The sequence below is a fragment of the Myotis davidii genome, unplaced genomic scaffold (assembly GCF_000327345.1).
Source record: "Myotis davidii unplaced genomic scaffold, ASM32734v1 scaffold458, whole genome shotgun sequence".
Lineage (NCBI taxonomy): Eukaryota > Metazoa > Chordata > Mammalia > Chiroptera > Vespertilionidae > Myotis > Myotis davidii.
In genome coordinates, this window is record NW_006289819.1 from 1,302,945 (window position 1) to 1,317,431 (window position 14,487).

Sequence of the window (14,487 nt, forward strand, 5' to 3'; positions counted from 1 at the left end):
AAAGGGACCCCCAGGCCTCCACAGGGACATCCCGGGGGCCCTCCCCCACCCCACCCACTGAGGCGCCCCTCAGCAGTGCCCAGGGGCCCGAGCTGCCCCCACAACATCTAACACAGAGACGGAGACACAGACAGGCAGACAGAGACGGACAAGAAGGCCCTGAGGACCACCAGGCCCAGCCTCAGCTCTCCCACAGCCCGGCTGGGCCAAAGCCCGAGCGGGAGGAGAGGGAGAGATGGAGGCCGCCCAGTGGGGCTGCAGCTGGGAGAGGAGGGGTGGCTTCTGAGTGACAGCCCAGGAGGAGCAGGCCTCCGTCCTGCCCTTCCCTCACTCCCCCACGTGCAGAGAGCCCAGGGTGAGCGTTCTCTGCTTCAAGCCCCTCCCCACCAGCCCTCCCTGTGCTCTCAGAGCCCGAGATGCCTCTATTTCAGATCTGCTTGCTGCCTTGGCTCTGCAGGTGCTGCCTCTGGAAGCCTCTGTGAGCAGCGAGCGACTAGCACGGTCCCTGATCTCTGGTTAGCGCAAAGCCCCCTGGGCCGGCCTTCAGGGCAACTTGGGACACAGCCTGCACCCTGAGGCCCACCCCCAGGGCATGTGAGGGGCGCCAGCCCCCTGCCCCAGTTATGCGCTTAGGACCAGCCAGAGCTCTGGCCCTCGGGGCTCCCAGGGACTGGGAAGGGCAGCAGATAGGCTCCATGGCTCCAGTGTGGTCGCTGCTCAGAAAGGGGGCTCTTGCCAGGGAGCCAGGCGTATCTCAGCCCCAGGAAACACAGACCTGGCCTTTCCCCGCAGAACAGGCCACGGAAGGGGACCAGGGCTCCTGGGAGACTGCCCTGGTGGGCGCTCAGCAGAATGGATGATTCAGGTTCACTGGCAGGGTGAGCTCCCCAAGGCGAAGGGCAGCTCCGCAGGGCCCCGGGCTGGGAGGTGCTCTTGAGCCTGGGCTCCTTGGAGCGGTGCCCTCGCACCCGGGAGCAGGGCCGCAGCTCTGACCCCTGCTGAGGCCACCTGATGGGTCACCTGATGTTGCCACTCCCACCAGAGAGGGGGAAGGTGCTCCCAAGAAGGAATGGGATGGGGTGATGCCCACGAGGTCCTGACTCTGGTGACAGCTCTAGCTTTAGCAGTCACTTCCGGTTTTTGGAACCCCCTTTCTTCATCTTCAAGGGGGATGCTTGGATAAGAGATTTTTGACATTCAGAGTCAAAGACTGTTATTTAAATTGCAGTTACTCCTTCCCATCTTTCTCCTCCATAAAGTCCCCAAGGGCTGCCTGAGGCGATGGGAAGTGAGAGTGCAGGGTGCATGGGGGACCCAGCCATGTCCAGGGGGTGCTGCCTGGCCAGGGCAGCTCCAGGGCTGGATGCACAGGGGGCAGGGGCAGGGCTCCTGCCCTGGCTTCCCTGGGAGACCCCGTCCAGCGCTGTTTATAAGACAGCAACAGAGAAGAGGGTGAGGACAAGGAAGGGGGACCACCTCCATCCAAACCAAAACCTTGGTGGGAAAGTGAGCTCCACTGAGGATGATGGCAAAGGACAGAGAAGGGGGTCCTGTTCAAGGGTTAGAGACCAGAGACGGGAACCCGCTGAGAGGAGGCCATGACCAGTGGTGGGATAAGCTGCCCCTGACTAGCACAGAGACCCGAAGGGCTGCACGAGGAGGAGGAGGTGAGGGAGGCTGCGGAGCCCTCGAAGCTGCAGCCCCACCTCTCGCTGGGAGCAGCTTTACCAACAGAAGGAAGGTCAGCAACTGGCAAAGGGCGACCTGCTCCGGAGTCTCAGCCACTGAACACCGCGTGGTCCTTGTGCCCAAACCCTGACCCCAGCATCTGCAAAGCACAAGAGGCTGAAGCCACCAGGGAGCCGAGGGCCCAGGCCTTTCTCCCAGTGCCCCTGCCTGCTCAGCCATGGGGAGCAATGAGCAAGCGCAGTGTCCCTGCCTGTCCCGCAGGAACAGCCAACGGGGTGAGCCGAGAGCCGGGTCAGGGACGCAGCCCCTCGTCCGCACCAGGGCGGGCGGCTGCAGCGGCCGCCACCACCACCTGCCCTCACACCTGTGGGAGCCTGCCCTCAACAGCCAGCCCTTCCTCCTTTCACAGGTGCCTGCCAGGCCTGCACTGCTCTGCTGTGGAGTGTGGGCGGGCCGGATGGCAGTGCTGCCAGTCTGGATGCGGGAGGCCGGGCCCTGTGCCGAGAGCTGCAGAGAAGCTGGGCAGAGCAGGGCCTTGGTCTGAGTGGTGAGGTGGGTGGAGGCCGAGATGGACTCTCGCATGAGAAGTGACTGTGAGTGTATTCAGTGGCTCGGAGTGGAATGGATTTCCAAATGCAAGCGTGGCAGTGACAGGTGTGGATGCTGGAGTTTGTCAGGTGGGTGGACAAAGGGCTTAGGAGACATGCAAAGGAAGGGGTGGGGGATGAGAGCAAACCCAAACCAGGAGGGTGCAAGAGGGCCGCCAGGCGGTGGGGAGTGCCAGGTGCGGGGCGTGTGGGATCCAAGAGGACAGGCTGGGGGGCGGTCTGGAGCCAGCTGCTCTGCCATTGGGGAACCCAGGAAGTGGGGGTGCCCCAGGCCCAGGCAGAGAGGTCTGGGCCCCTGAGCTCTGTGCTGTGGCTCCCAGAGGGGAGCTGCCTGCGGCGGCAGGGCCAGCGGCCCAGCTGACTGTCTCTTACCTTTGGTTTTAAAAGCAAAGTGACAGTGCTTGCACACATAGGGCCGGACATCAGTGTGGGTGCGGATGTGTTTCTTCAGCATGCTGGGCTTCTTGCAGCGAATTCCACACTCCTCACAAACATATTTCCCTCGGCCGCGGCCTCGCACATATACATACTCTTCGTTTGATTTGTACCTATGAGCAACAGGCGTCAGGGTAAAGGAAACAAAAGGAGGAGAAGAGGCAGGTCCCCACCTCAGAAGATGCGCGCGCTTCCTAGCTGCGTCCGGCCCGTTGCAGGCGCTGGGAGAGGGGGACGCAGAGCCAGAGCAAACCATCTGGGTGATGGGGACAAGGCACCCTGGGGATCCAGCATGGACCCCTGCACCTGCCCTGCCCCTCAGACTGGGGGCGGCCCCTCCTGCCCTCCCAGAGCCAGCAGACCTTGGTGCCTCCTGCCGGGAGGTGAGGCCACAGGTCCGCAGAGGGACCTCTGTTCCAGAGCCAGCCGGGCACCAGCTTCTGCCCACAAACAACGGCCACTCTGGGCCACCAGCGATACAAAGAGTAAAAAATAAGGTGACAGCTACGGCTCTAGCAGCTACCACGTCCGATCGCTCAGGCTGTGCTGGGCATGTGACCCGAATTATACCACAAGCACGAGGAAGAACCCCTAAGAGCAGAGGCTCCACAGCCAGCAAGAGATGGAACTGGGATCTGGACCTGCCGTCCACCTCCCCCGACGGCGGTGCTAAGTCTGCCAGGAAGCCCTCCAGACGCTCGGGGAGGGGAGGACGAGGGACGGCCATCATTTCTCTGTCCTCGCAATGTGGAAACCAGGGGCCCCGCACTCTCTCCCCAGAGTCTGGCCTCCAGAGATCACGTGGGTGGGAGTTGCTAACCACTTTCAGGAACCACTGGGCACCGGCCCCCTTGCTGGGCCTCAGGACCACCAGCACCATTGGACCTGCATCAGAATGCTCTTATGTCCACTTGGAAGGAAACCCATGAGGCTCACTCCTACCGTCCTCACCCAAATGCCTTCCTGTCAAACGCTACAGATGTGCAAGTCTCCGGAGCTTGCTGGCAGGAAGGCTGTGCTGGCGGAGGGCTGGGGAGGGGATCCTGGTGTAATTCCAGAAGCGCTCTCTGACTCATGACGCCTGGAGGTCCCAGGGTATGGCTGCCTGAGGGAGGCGTGGCCTCTCAGCCTGCTGAGCCTGCCTGGAGGTCCAGCAAGAGGCCTGTGTCCCCCACTCGCCCCTACAACACGCCCCTGTCCACGTGATGTGAAGCTCAAGCATGGGGGGCAGGCACAGAGGGGCAGGAGGTGCTGAGAGACTGAAGAAGAGACAGCAGCTGGGACCCTGTCCTGCTCCGCAGGGGCCATCAGCTAACCCTGGGGGACATCACAGGATGGTCTTCAAAGAGGGAACTTTGGGGGAGCTGGTAGGCAGGACACAGTGATCACCATCACACACACGCACATACACACTGCCTCCCCACACTCATACATGCACACTCACATACTCACACCGCCTCTCTATACTCACATACTCACACACATCACCTCTCCATGCTCACATAGACACACACACATTCACATACTCACACTACCTCCCCATGCTCACTTAGACACACATACTCACATACATGCACCGCCTCCCCACGCTCACCTAGACACCCACACGCTCACTTACACTGTCTCCCCACACTCACGTACTCATACACACACACTCACATACTCACGCTGCCTCCCCATGCTCACACTCACACGCCACCTCTCCACGCTCACATACTCAGACACACACACTTACATACTCACACACACTGCCTCCCCACGCTCACCTAGACACACACATGCTCACTTACACTGCCTCCCCATGCTCACACTTAGACACACATTCACACACTCACACACACTGCCTCCCCATGCTCACCTAGACACACACACGCTCACACTGCCTCGCCACACTCACATACTCATACACACACATACTCACACACACCGCCTCCCCACGCTCACCTAGACACACACACACTCACATACTCACACACACCATCTTCCCACTCTCATCTAGACACACACATGCTCATATACACACACTACCTCCCCATTCTCACTCTTAGACCCACACTTGCTCACATATACTCATGTACCACAACCACACTCACTCACACTCACGCTGACACGCACTCATATATATTCACACTCACACCCACACACTCATGTACTCACATACTCACCTCACATACACTCACTCAATCCCCTCACTCACACAGTGACACACACACTCACACCCCACATATTGATACTCACAAACGCACACACATGCACATACATGCATTCACACATGGACCGCTGTCTATGGGTATAGGTGGATCCTGTTTTTTGGCATCTGATGCCTCTCAAGTTGTCTAAACCAGGGGTCGCCAACCTTTCAGACCTCATGGACCACCAGTGGCCCACAGACCACCAGTTGGTGACCGCTGTCTAAAACACCCCTTCTCTCCCTGTAGTCCCTGACCTGCCAGTTCAGGTGCCCAGTTCTCAGGCTGGAGGTAGCTCTTCCCCTGATTCAGGGCAAAGCACTACCTCGTGTTCGAGGGGTGGAACTGAAGGCCGTGGAGGAGGGTGGGGGAGAAATGACTCTTTGTTCTTATAAGAGACAGCAGCTGGGACCCCGTGGAGCACTTCACCCTCACGTAGCAGGCTTTCTGGACCCAGCGCACTACCACAGCGGTCTGAGGGGGGCGCCCTTCCCCGCCGCAGAAGAAAGAAGGGAGACTTGGTCTCCTCTTTGCACTGGAGGTTCTGCCACCTGGACACCTCCCTTTGGCCCTGCTCGGCGGGTCCATGACACCCCTCCCCCCTGACATCCAGCCACCATGGCGTCCTCAGCGCCCCCCTTTCCTTCACCCCAGTGCCGTAGCGGGCGCCATGAGGTCCCTCCCACACTGGCCACAGCCACCCTGACTTCTGCCATATCTGGGCTTTGCTTTAGGCTGAGCCCAACTCAGAAGCAGGCCACCGGGTGCAGCTGTCATTTCTTCCTCCAGCGCAGGCTTATATCACACAGTCCTCCCAGGTGGAGACGCACACACAGAAAGGCCTCGGAGATAGCCTGGCCGAGCCCCAACTCGGGGAGGGAGGAAGGGGAGAAGCCTCCACACCATGGACACTGGGCTGGGCCAGGGGCAGAAATACAAAACTAAGATGCTGACCTTGGTCTCTAGGGTGAGTAACAGGTACTGAAAACACCGAGAGGGAGGGAGGGAGGGAGAGAGGGAGAGAGAAAGAGAGAGAGAGAGAGAGAGAGAGAGAGAGAGAGAGAGAGAGAGAGAGAGAGAGAGAGAGAGAGAGAGAGAGAGAGAGAGAGAGAGAGAGAGAAAAGAAGAAGAAGAAGAAGAAGAAGAAGAGGAAGAAGAAGAAGAAAAAGAAGGAGAGAAAGAAGAGAAAGAAGAAAGGAGAAGGAGAAGGAGAAGGAGAAGGAGAAGGAGAAGGAGAAGGAGAGGAGAGGAGAGGAGAGAGAACAGACAATATACCTAGTGCTGTGGGTGGCCAGGGAGGCCCAGCAGGGCTCTGAACTGGCCTTTGCAGAATAAATTCTTTCATGCAGGTCTCTGTGGAGGAGTTGGGTCTGACTGTGAGACTCCTGTTTTGGGAGACCCCTCTGGCCAAGCATGGGGGGCGGTGTGGGCCCGAGGCCTGGGACCAGAGAAATGTTACAACTGTGTGGAGCCAAGTGGGCAGAGGCCGGGCCGGAGGAAAGAGGGCACAGATTCAAGAGATTGGGGCAGGAGGAGAAAGCGGGTAAGGAGTCTTCTCTCCGCTTCCCACCACCCACGACCAAGGCAAGCCCATGTCCACTTTACAGGCTCGCATTCGTGCCTTTTCCTCACTTTTCCTGCCGTGATTCTTCATTGAAGGAGAACGGCAGGGCTCAGAGGTCTGACGTCCAGCACAGCTCCAAAAATAGGAGGTGCCTTTTACTCTAAAGAAAGTAGTTTGACAAGTGGAGTTGCTGTGGGGTGAACGACCAAGTGCAAGGCCTAAGAACCCCCAGTCAGGCCCCAAGCCTGGGCTGCATGAAGCCAGCTCAGGTGAAAAGAGTGCAGCCAGGGCCCTGCTTTGGACCAGACAGCGAGGTTTGGGAGGGACTGGGCCTCTTGTGTTCAGAGACGTGAAATTGCCAAGGAGGAGCGGTCTCCTTAAATGTGCACAGTACCTGGAGTTGCTCCAGCCTTCAGCAGGCCCTGACCTGCAGGGTTCTCCAACAATAACTCTCAAATTGGGCTCAGGATGCAGAGGCGGGAGGCCTCTCCACGACCCCACCCCCCCACTGAGCTGTTTTTTTCAGAGTAGGCGTTGATGTCCTGTGAATTTAAAGACAATTTGAAAATTACTGCTAAAGAACAGTCGCGCTTGGAAGCTTCTACAACCTCTGACTTCCAGAGTGGGAGGGGCCTCGTGCATCCTCTGATTTGGTCATTTTCAGGCAGAGCCTGGATCTGGGGTCGCAGAGGGTCCCAGGGAGCTCCTGCCACCTGAGACAGCCCTCTGACAATTAAGCTAAAGTGGTCAACCTGTGTTCCACTGGAGTCTGGGCTCTGGCCCGTGCGACTCCTCTTCCACATGACCTCTCCGAAGGATGCCACGCTACTCCAGACTCCCTTCCTCCAGGCCTAACATTTCCAGGACGGTTCCCGAGTCCTCCCCAGCCTGCCTCACACCCCTCCAGGTTGTCTTCCTTAAGACAAATGGCCCACAGCGGCCGCCAGGGGCTCTCGGGTGGGGTGGGAGCAGGACTATGGCCTCCTCTCTCCAGCCTCACTTCCTTGTTCCCCAGACAGGACTCAGACCCGGGATGGGAAAGGGACCAGACCCTGGAGAGTGAACACGTGTCTTCTTCACTAAAAACCACCAGAAAGAAAGCCGGCCGGACAGAGGTGTGCCCTCTCCTCATGGAAATAGAAACAGCTGTTATTTGTGGAGGGCTTTTGCTGTGGCAGGTGCTTTTCCCAGGAATTATGTTGTGGAAGCCTTGGCACAATCCTCTATGACAAGTAGCAGGAGTTGAGGCTGAAGGTCAGGCTGAGGCTGACTTAGGAAAGCGAGCCTCAGAGGCTGGCACAAAAGCCTAGCCTGTGTCCTGCTGGCAGTGGGGGGAGGGGAAGGTGCCCAGTTAGAGCTGGGCTAGGGGAGCACCCTCTGGGGCTGTGTGCACAGCAGCCAGAGGGGATGCTGCCGAGGGCTGTTGACCATCACAGCCGATGAAATGTGTGTATACACCAGGTGCCTGATCCATGCCTGTGTGCCAATGGGGTGTGGGGTGGGGGTGGTGGGGAGAGCTGCCTGATGGAACAGGGCCTGAGCTCAGAGACAGGCTGGCCAGAGCATGGGCCTGGGTTCCCGCCCCTCCATGTGAGGACTCACAGTCAGGAAATCGCAGCTTCACGTGGTGGCTACATTATCCTAGCACATTAAAATAGAACATGACAATGAAATAAGGAGCATTTGTCCGGGTGCCGTTGAAATCACCCCTATGATTTGCGTCCCAGCCTGTGGGAGGCTGTCACCCAGAGAGCTGCGGACACAGAGAACCTGTGAAGCAGGCTGGGAGGGTAGCAGCCACGCACTTGGGAGTCCAGGGAGGGAGGGAGACGGCGAGGAATTCCTGGAAGGATGGCTCAGCATTGGAAGCACGGGGTGTGCCTGCACACGATGACTTTTCAAGAGGAGACAGCCTGTCCCCTGGCCCCCAGTTAACGGGTGTGTTGAGAGCGTGCCCAGGTCCCGGGAGCCTGCTTAACCCTTCCGCCTCCTCACTCGTGGCCTCCTGTGGAGACCCAGCCCGAAGCCCCATCCAAACATCTGTCTCATCGTCAGACTAGAGAGAAGGATGAGGAAGGAGGCTGGCCTTCTCCTGCCAGAGCCCACCCGAACGCAGGGAGCCCAGGGCAGCCAAGCACGTCCCCAGGTGGCATGTGGGCAAGAGGCCCAGGAAGAGAGGAGAGGGCGCCCCCTTTGGTGAGGCCTGAGCGAGCATGCGGTCCTATTCCGCTGGACCCTAGACAGAGCCCCACTACCTTCACACAGCCCTTGCCCCGACCTTAACCTTTGGGTCCTTCAGGAGGATGGGGCAGATGAAAGGCATTAGCCCCTGAAGGGAGGAAGGAAGAGAGCCTGGACCGGTATGGGGACATCCATGGTCACTGCTCCGCTCTTTCAGCACCAGACCCCGAAAACACCCTGTGGGAGTCGGAGTAGAGAAGGGCCTCCATGCCATTGCTGCCCCTTCCAGCCCCAGTGGGAGCTTCTGGGCCTCTGCTCAACCTGTGGCCCAGACCTATTCAAGCCCCACCTCCCTCAGCCCCGCGGGCCCTCCCTCCCCACCGCTGGCCAGGAGGAGGAGGCACGCCCCCAGCCCTCTTCCTTGGAAGGGTTTTACCACTCACGGTGGTGGTGAAAACCCAGAGTCCACAGAGCGCCACCACCAGCAGGTTACAAACCTCAGGAAATCATGGTTCTTAGTCTGGTCCCCAGCTTGCAAGCTAAGCAGTCGCAGAAACTTCCGAGAGACGGATCTGAGGCAGCCCAGCTGCTGGATCTGCTGACTCCCTGAGAGTCTGTGGGAACTGGCCTCCGCCTCTTTGCTAGGGGGTGCCCCTGCCACCATGTTCCTGGGAGCCAGCCTGCACCCAACCTGGCCCCCACTGGGCAGCCACACTTTCCTCCCTGGCCCAGGCTGAACAGCACAGCCTGTGGACAAGCCTCCTTGGCCCTCCTGCCACCTGCCAGCTGCCTCCACTCCTTGCCACCTTCCCTGGGGAGATGCCCTGCCTGCTCCTGGCTCCAGCTCCCAGGAGTCCTGCTCAGCCCCTGGCTGGCCGCCTTCTGGCCCCAATCTGCCAGCCGTACTCACCAGCAGGTCATAAGGCCTCGTTCACAGCCTGGCTTCTCCCCGGCCGCCTGAGGCTCATTTTGGCTCCTGAGTTGGGTGCTGTCTGCTGCCACCATGTTCCTGGGAGCCTGCCTGCCTGGCACACCAGCCCTGCTGCCCTGTTCCAGCTGAATCTGTCTTCTGCTGGCTGCTCTTCCCGGGACACACCTCCCCCAACTCTCCCGCCAGCTGGGCCATGCTTTGGTCTGCAAGCCGCCCCTGGGGACAGATGACACCAGGCCACTGCACAGATCCAAAATCCTGCTTGGAGTTCAGGCCCTGCTCCTTCCTTGGTCTGATGCCTTTAGTTCCCTCTCGTGGCCCTGACAGCATCTGTGCTTGTTAAACTCCTTCCTTGGTTCCTGGTTTCCCTGGAATCCTTTCTTCCAAGCCAAACTGGCTTTCTCTCTGTTTTTTAGTTTTTATTTTGCAACGATCACAGACACAGCAAAATTGAACATATAGGGAAAAAAATTATTCTTTCCGGAACGGTTTAAGAGCAAGTTGTCATGCCATGTCCCATCACCCCTGAACTCCTCAATGTGTTTCTTCCAGCCAAGGCCACGCCAAGCTCCCTCTCTGGTTAGGCTCGACTCCTACTGCCTGGTCCACCCACCGTGTGTGTGAGACGGCCCTCCTCAACCTGTGGCGCCCAACCAGTTCACCCTGTGTTATCTCTTGAGCCAAAGGACTCCCCTGGGGCTGACCACACTCACCCCCCCACCCCCCCCACACACACAGTCCTTCCTCCCTTCCTCCTGTTGGCATGTTTGGCGTAGGTGTCAAGAGGCGGCTTCTGTCATTAACATGCTGTGCTAATGCCTCTCTGGACCAGTTTCCACATTAGCAAAGTGAGGCATTTGGATCAAATGATTTTTAGGGGCTCTTTTATAATAACAGCCACAGTAGACTTTTATTGAGTGATTATCATGTGCCAAGCATTGTAAGTTTTCTACATGTCGCATCTTAGTTTGTCCTCATGAAAACCCTTTGAGATGTAATTACTGTTATTGTCTCCATCTTACAGATGAAGAAACTGAGGCACAAAGCAGTTACAAAATCTACTTAAGACCAGCCGGCCACGCTGGCAGACCCAGGATTCCCACACAGAGGGTCTGGCTCCAGAGTCAGCGCCCTTCCACAGAGTGCTCGCCGAGGAAGGTGCCAGGAGTGTTCCCTGTCCTTGCAGAGGCGAGCACACAAGTAAACATGGATAATTCATGGCAGAATAAGAGGTCACCTTACTATGCGCCAGGCACTGTGCCAGGTACATTACACATGGACATGGTTTTCTTTAATTCTCAACAACTTGGATACACAGGCACTATCATTCTCATTGTCCAGATCAGAAGACTGAGCCACAGAGAGGTTAAGTGACATTCTAATCAGTAGCAGAGCCGGGATTTGAACCCAGTTCTGGCCCTCCTGCTAACCTGAGCGAGGTGCTCCCTATGGAGGGCAGGGACTGAGGAATGCCACTCACTCCCTCCGACTGGCAGTGGGGCGGGGTAGATGTGCCAAGCTCTGGGCAAGTGTTTCAACGTGCCTGATACTATTGAACATTCACCACGGTCCCGAGAGGCACTGAAGAAAGGCACCCAGGGGCCCCGAAGAGCACGACTGAGAGCACCGAGCATGGCAAGCGCAGGCAGCAGGATGCAGTTGCTGGAAGGTGACCTGGAGCTGGGCCTTCACCCTTGGGCAGGAGCTGCTGATGCTTGCGGGGAACAGACCACGGCTGGGACCCCTCCTCCAGACCATGGAGGGAGAGCAACTTGCTCCTTATTCTAAACTGTGAGGCCATTTTAGAATAAATTGTGCGTCTCACCCCCTCACCTGTGTGTTCAGACAAGTCAATACACAACACCTATCCCTGAACTCCAACAGGAAACCCTCCCCGATTCTCCCCTGAGATGTCTCTTCTCGGCTGGGCACCCTCTTCTCGTCAAAGGCCCCTGCCCAAAACGGGCCCCTGCCCGTGAGCTTGGGCTGGTTCTCTGGTCTTTAGGAAAGGCCAGCTTCTCCTCAGGGAGGGAGGGACTTGCAGCAGGCGCCCCTGCTCCCCCCCCTACCCCACTTCCTGGTCTCTGAGCAGCATCTCCAGTACTGAGTGCAGAGCTGACACAGCTCATCGCTGACAGGAGTGGGATAGATCCCGCACGTCCCATCACAGAGGGTTCACCCAAACCCCATGGCAGATGAGAAACCGAGGTTCAGGAAGAGCCCCAGATCTCAGGTGTAGTAATGGCAGAGTCAGGCCTCCTACCCAGGCCCAACTCCAAGGTCAAGTCCTTCCCCACCTCCTCTAAGCGAATGACGAAATGCTTCTTGCCCAAGTCTCCAGCTCCGTGCTCACACCCTGGTGCCTCCCTGGAGGAGGCCCCACTTCCAACAATGCCCAAAGATGGCAAAGGTACGTTGCTGTGATTTACGGCTAATAAACTCCAGTGGGCTCATGCTCAACCGCAGTCGGACCCTCCATCTGCCCAACAACCCACGTGCCATTTTTCTTCTTTGCTCTTGTTTCTCCTGTCCATGATCACCCAGTTACAGAATTGGAACTAATGTCTACTTCCCTCCCTTCTGAACTGCTGTCCACATGGCCATCAAAGACACCCCCTGGCTTACAGCCTTCACCTGAGCCTGCAATCGCATGGGAATGAGAATGGATCAAGGACAAGGGAGCAATGCCTTCAAAACTGACGGAAAGTCATTCACAACCGGAATTCTACACGGCAATCCGCTGAGACAGTGAGGACATTCCCGGTATTGTCAGTCACGTGAAATGCCAGAAAACTAACCTCTCCTGGACCCTTCTCCAAAAAGACTACAGTGATAGGGGAGCGGGGGTGGGGTGGGGGTGGGTGGGTCTCTGTGAAAATGAGGAATAAGCTGAGAAAGGGGAAGACATCATTTCCAGAAAAAGGAGACCCAACATACGAGGTAAGAGCATCTCCAGGGAGAGGTGAAGGGAGACCCTGAGGGCAGCTGTGTGCCAGGCCGAGGGAGTGGCCCGTGCAGCCTGGAGCTGCTGACGGCTCAGGGAGGGACTGTGGGTCAGCAAGATGGGATTCACAGAGTAGCCGATGCTTTTGAATGTCTGAGGAAGGTGCTGGTGAGGTGAGAACGTGGGGGCCAAATCAGTAATAAATGCATAGAAAACGAAGTGAGGTTAAGAAGACTAGCTTCACTGAAGTGTTCTAACTTCACATCACTTAGATTTGGGAAGTCCTTTGAGTACTCGGAGAAAGATGCTAGGCCAGTACAGAGAATCCACCTAACTAGACTATTGACATCTAATATTTATATTTGAGGGACAATCTTTACAAAGAGCTAAGTTTTCCAAGAACACACACACAATTAGTATCCAGAGTGAAGATAGAAAAGTTGTGCGGGAAAGAAAAAGTGACTGGAGTTCATGATGTGGCTCAGCTGTGACTTGCACGGGGCACCACTCCAATGAGAGGGCGAGAAGACGGGTCGGGGGATGTGGAGGGCGGAATGGCTCTCCTGTGGCTCATCAATGCCTAAAGCTGAAAAGCTAAGACCTGGGGCATATCACTTAGAGATGGGGAGGTAGCATGGTGAGCCCAGGAGAGATGAAAGGGGTGGTTTCTGACAAGGGGAGGAGGAAATCCGGGGAAGAGAAAGGGTGCTGCTATTTTCCGTAACAAAGGTTATGGAAAGATTTGCATCCTCAAACTATGCACATGTGTAATTTTTATAAAAAGAGGGAGAGAGAGAGAGAGAGAGAGAGAGAGAGAGAGAGAGAGAGAGACTGTTTCCTAGGAGGCTACTTCTCATACAGGAGAGACAGGGAGAAGCCAGCTTCCTCCTGGGTGCCGGCCTGACTCCAGGGCAGGATGGAAGGCGGGACTCAGGCACACACTGTCCAGGCCCAGAGGACACCCTGGCTGCCGCTGTGTTCCACCCTCTGGGGCCACCACGTGTGGGGTGGGGACTCCATTTCCTGCACTCCCTCCTCTCAGTGTTGAGCCCCTGCTGCCTGAGACCCCCTACAGGAAGGGGAGGCAGTGCCTGGTGAAGAAATGGATCCTCCTTTAAATTTTAATGGGATGCATTTAGGTCTTCCCTGACAGTCCGCGGGCTCCCGGAACTCTGGTCCCAGCTACTCAGACACTCAGTCTGCCCCACGATCAATATGTCTTCTTTCTTTCCCATTTCGCTTTTCACGTTGTCTTTTTATTTTTTTCTGTCAGTGACTTGGGTTTCTTAGTGACACAACCAGCTTCCTCTAATGTCTGGAGCGGGTGTTCCCCGGGAAGTCCTTTGAGCACCCCGGAGAAAGATGTTGGGTAAGCAGAGTGTCAACCTAACTAGACTATTTATCATCGGATATTTTTATTTGGGGGATCATCTCTACAAAGGAATAACTTTCCCAAGGACAGAAATTTCCTGCTTTTGTTGGCTAAATAGCCATTCACAGATCTACTGTTGCTGAAGGCCTACAGCCATAGGTGGCTTGGACAAGAGAAAAGACATCTGGATTAGGGCTGAGTACCCTCCCTGCCTTCCACCTGCAAACCATCAATCCTGCTTGCATCATAAGCAGCATTTTTCTTTCAACCTGTTCCTATAGGAGAACTGCCCTTCTCCTCACTGGTTTGGCCCCACCCCCTCCCACCTGCTCTGTGACTCTGCTCCGCCCTCTGTCCCTTCTGTCTCTCCAGCAGTGTTAGCATCTGTCCTGCTATGAACCACTGCCAGCAGCATGTGCACACACAAGAGGAGCTCTCGGTTTAAACACTCACCTGCTTGACCTCACACTCCTTCCAGCTCCACCCCTCAGCTGCCATCTTCCCTGCTTCCCTCCACAGCCAGCCTCTTAGGACAGAGCATTGCCCTGTATACCAAAAGGTTGCAGGTTCCATT

General features: G+C 56.9%; 1 protein-coding gene and 1 long non-coding RNA gene across 5 annotated transcripts in view; one reads left to right on the forward strand and one right to left on the reverse strand.

The window, feature by feature from the left end:
• Positions 1-3,988, forward strand: part of LOC107182897 — a 51,720-nt gene extending 47,732 nt beyond the window's left edge. The window contains exon 3 of the long non-coding RNA XR_001513653.1: positions 3,972-3,988. This is a non-coding gene — a long non-coding RNA (uncharacterized LOC107182897). The remainder of the gene's footprint in view (positions 1-3,971) is intronic.
• The window catches only part of HIVEP3 (human immunodeficiency virus type I enhancer binding protein 3), a 318,219-nt gene that overhangs the window by 13,880 nt on the left and 289,852 nt on the right, over positions 1-14,487 (reverse strand). For all 4 annotated transcript variants that reach the window (XM_015563169.1, XM_015563168.1, XM_015563171.1 and 1 more), the window contains one exon: positions 2,670-2,845. In XM_015563169.1, coding sequence (XP_015418655.1) covers positions 2,670-2,845 — 176 coding nt within the window. The remainder of the gene's footprint in view (positions 1-2,669; positions 2,846-14,487) is intronic.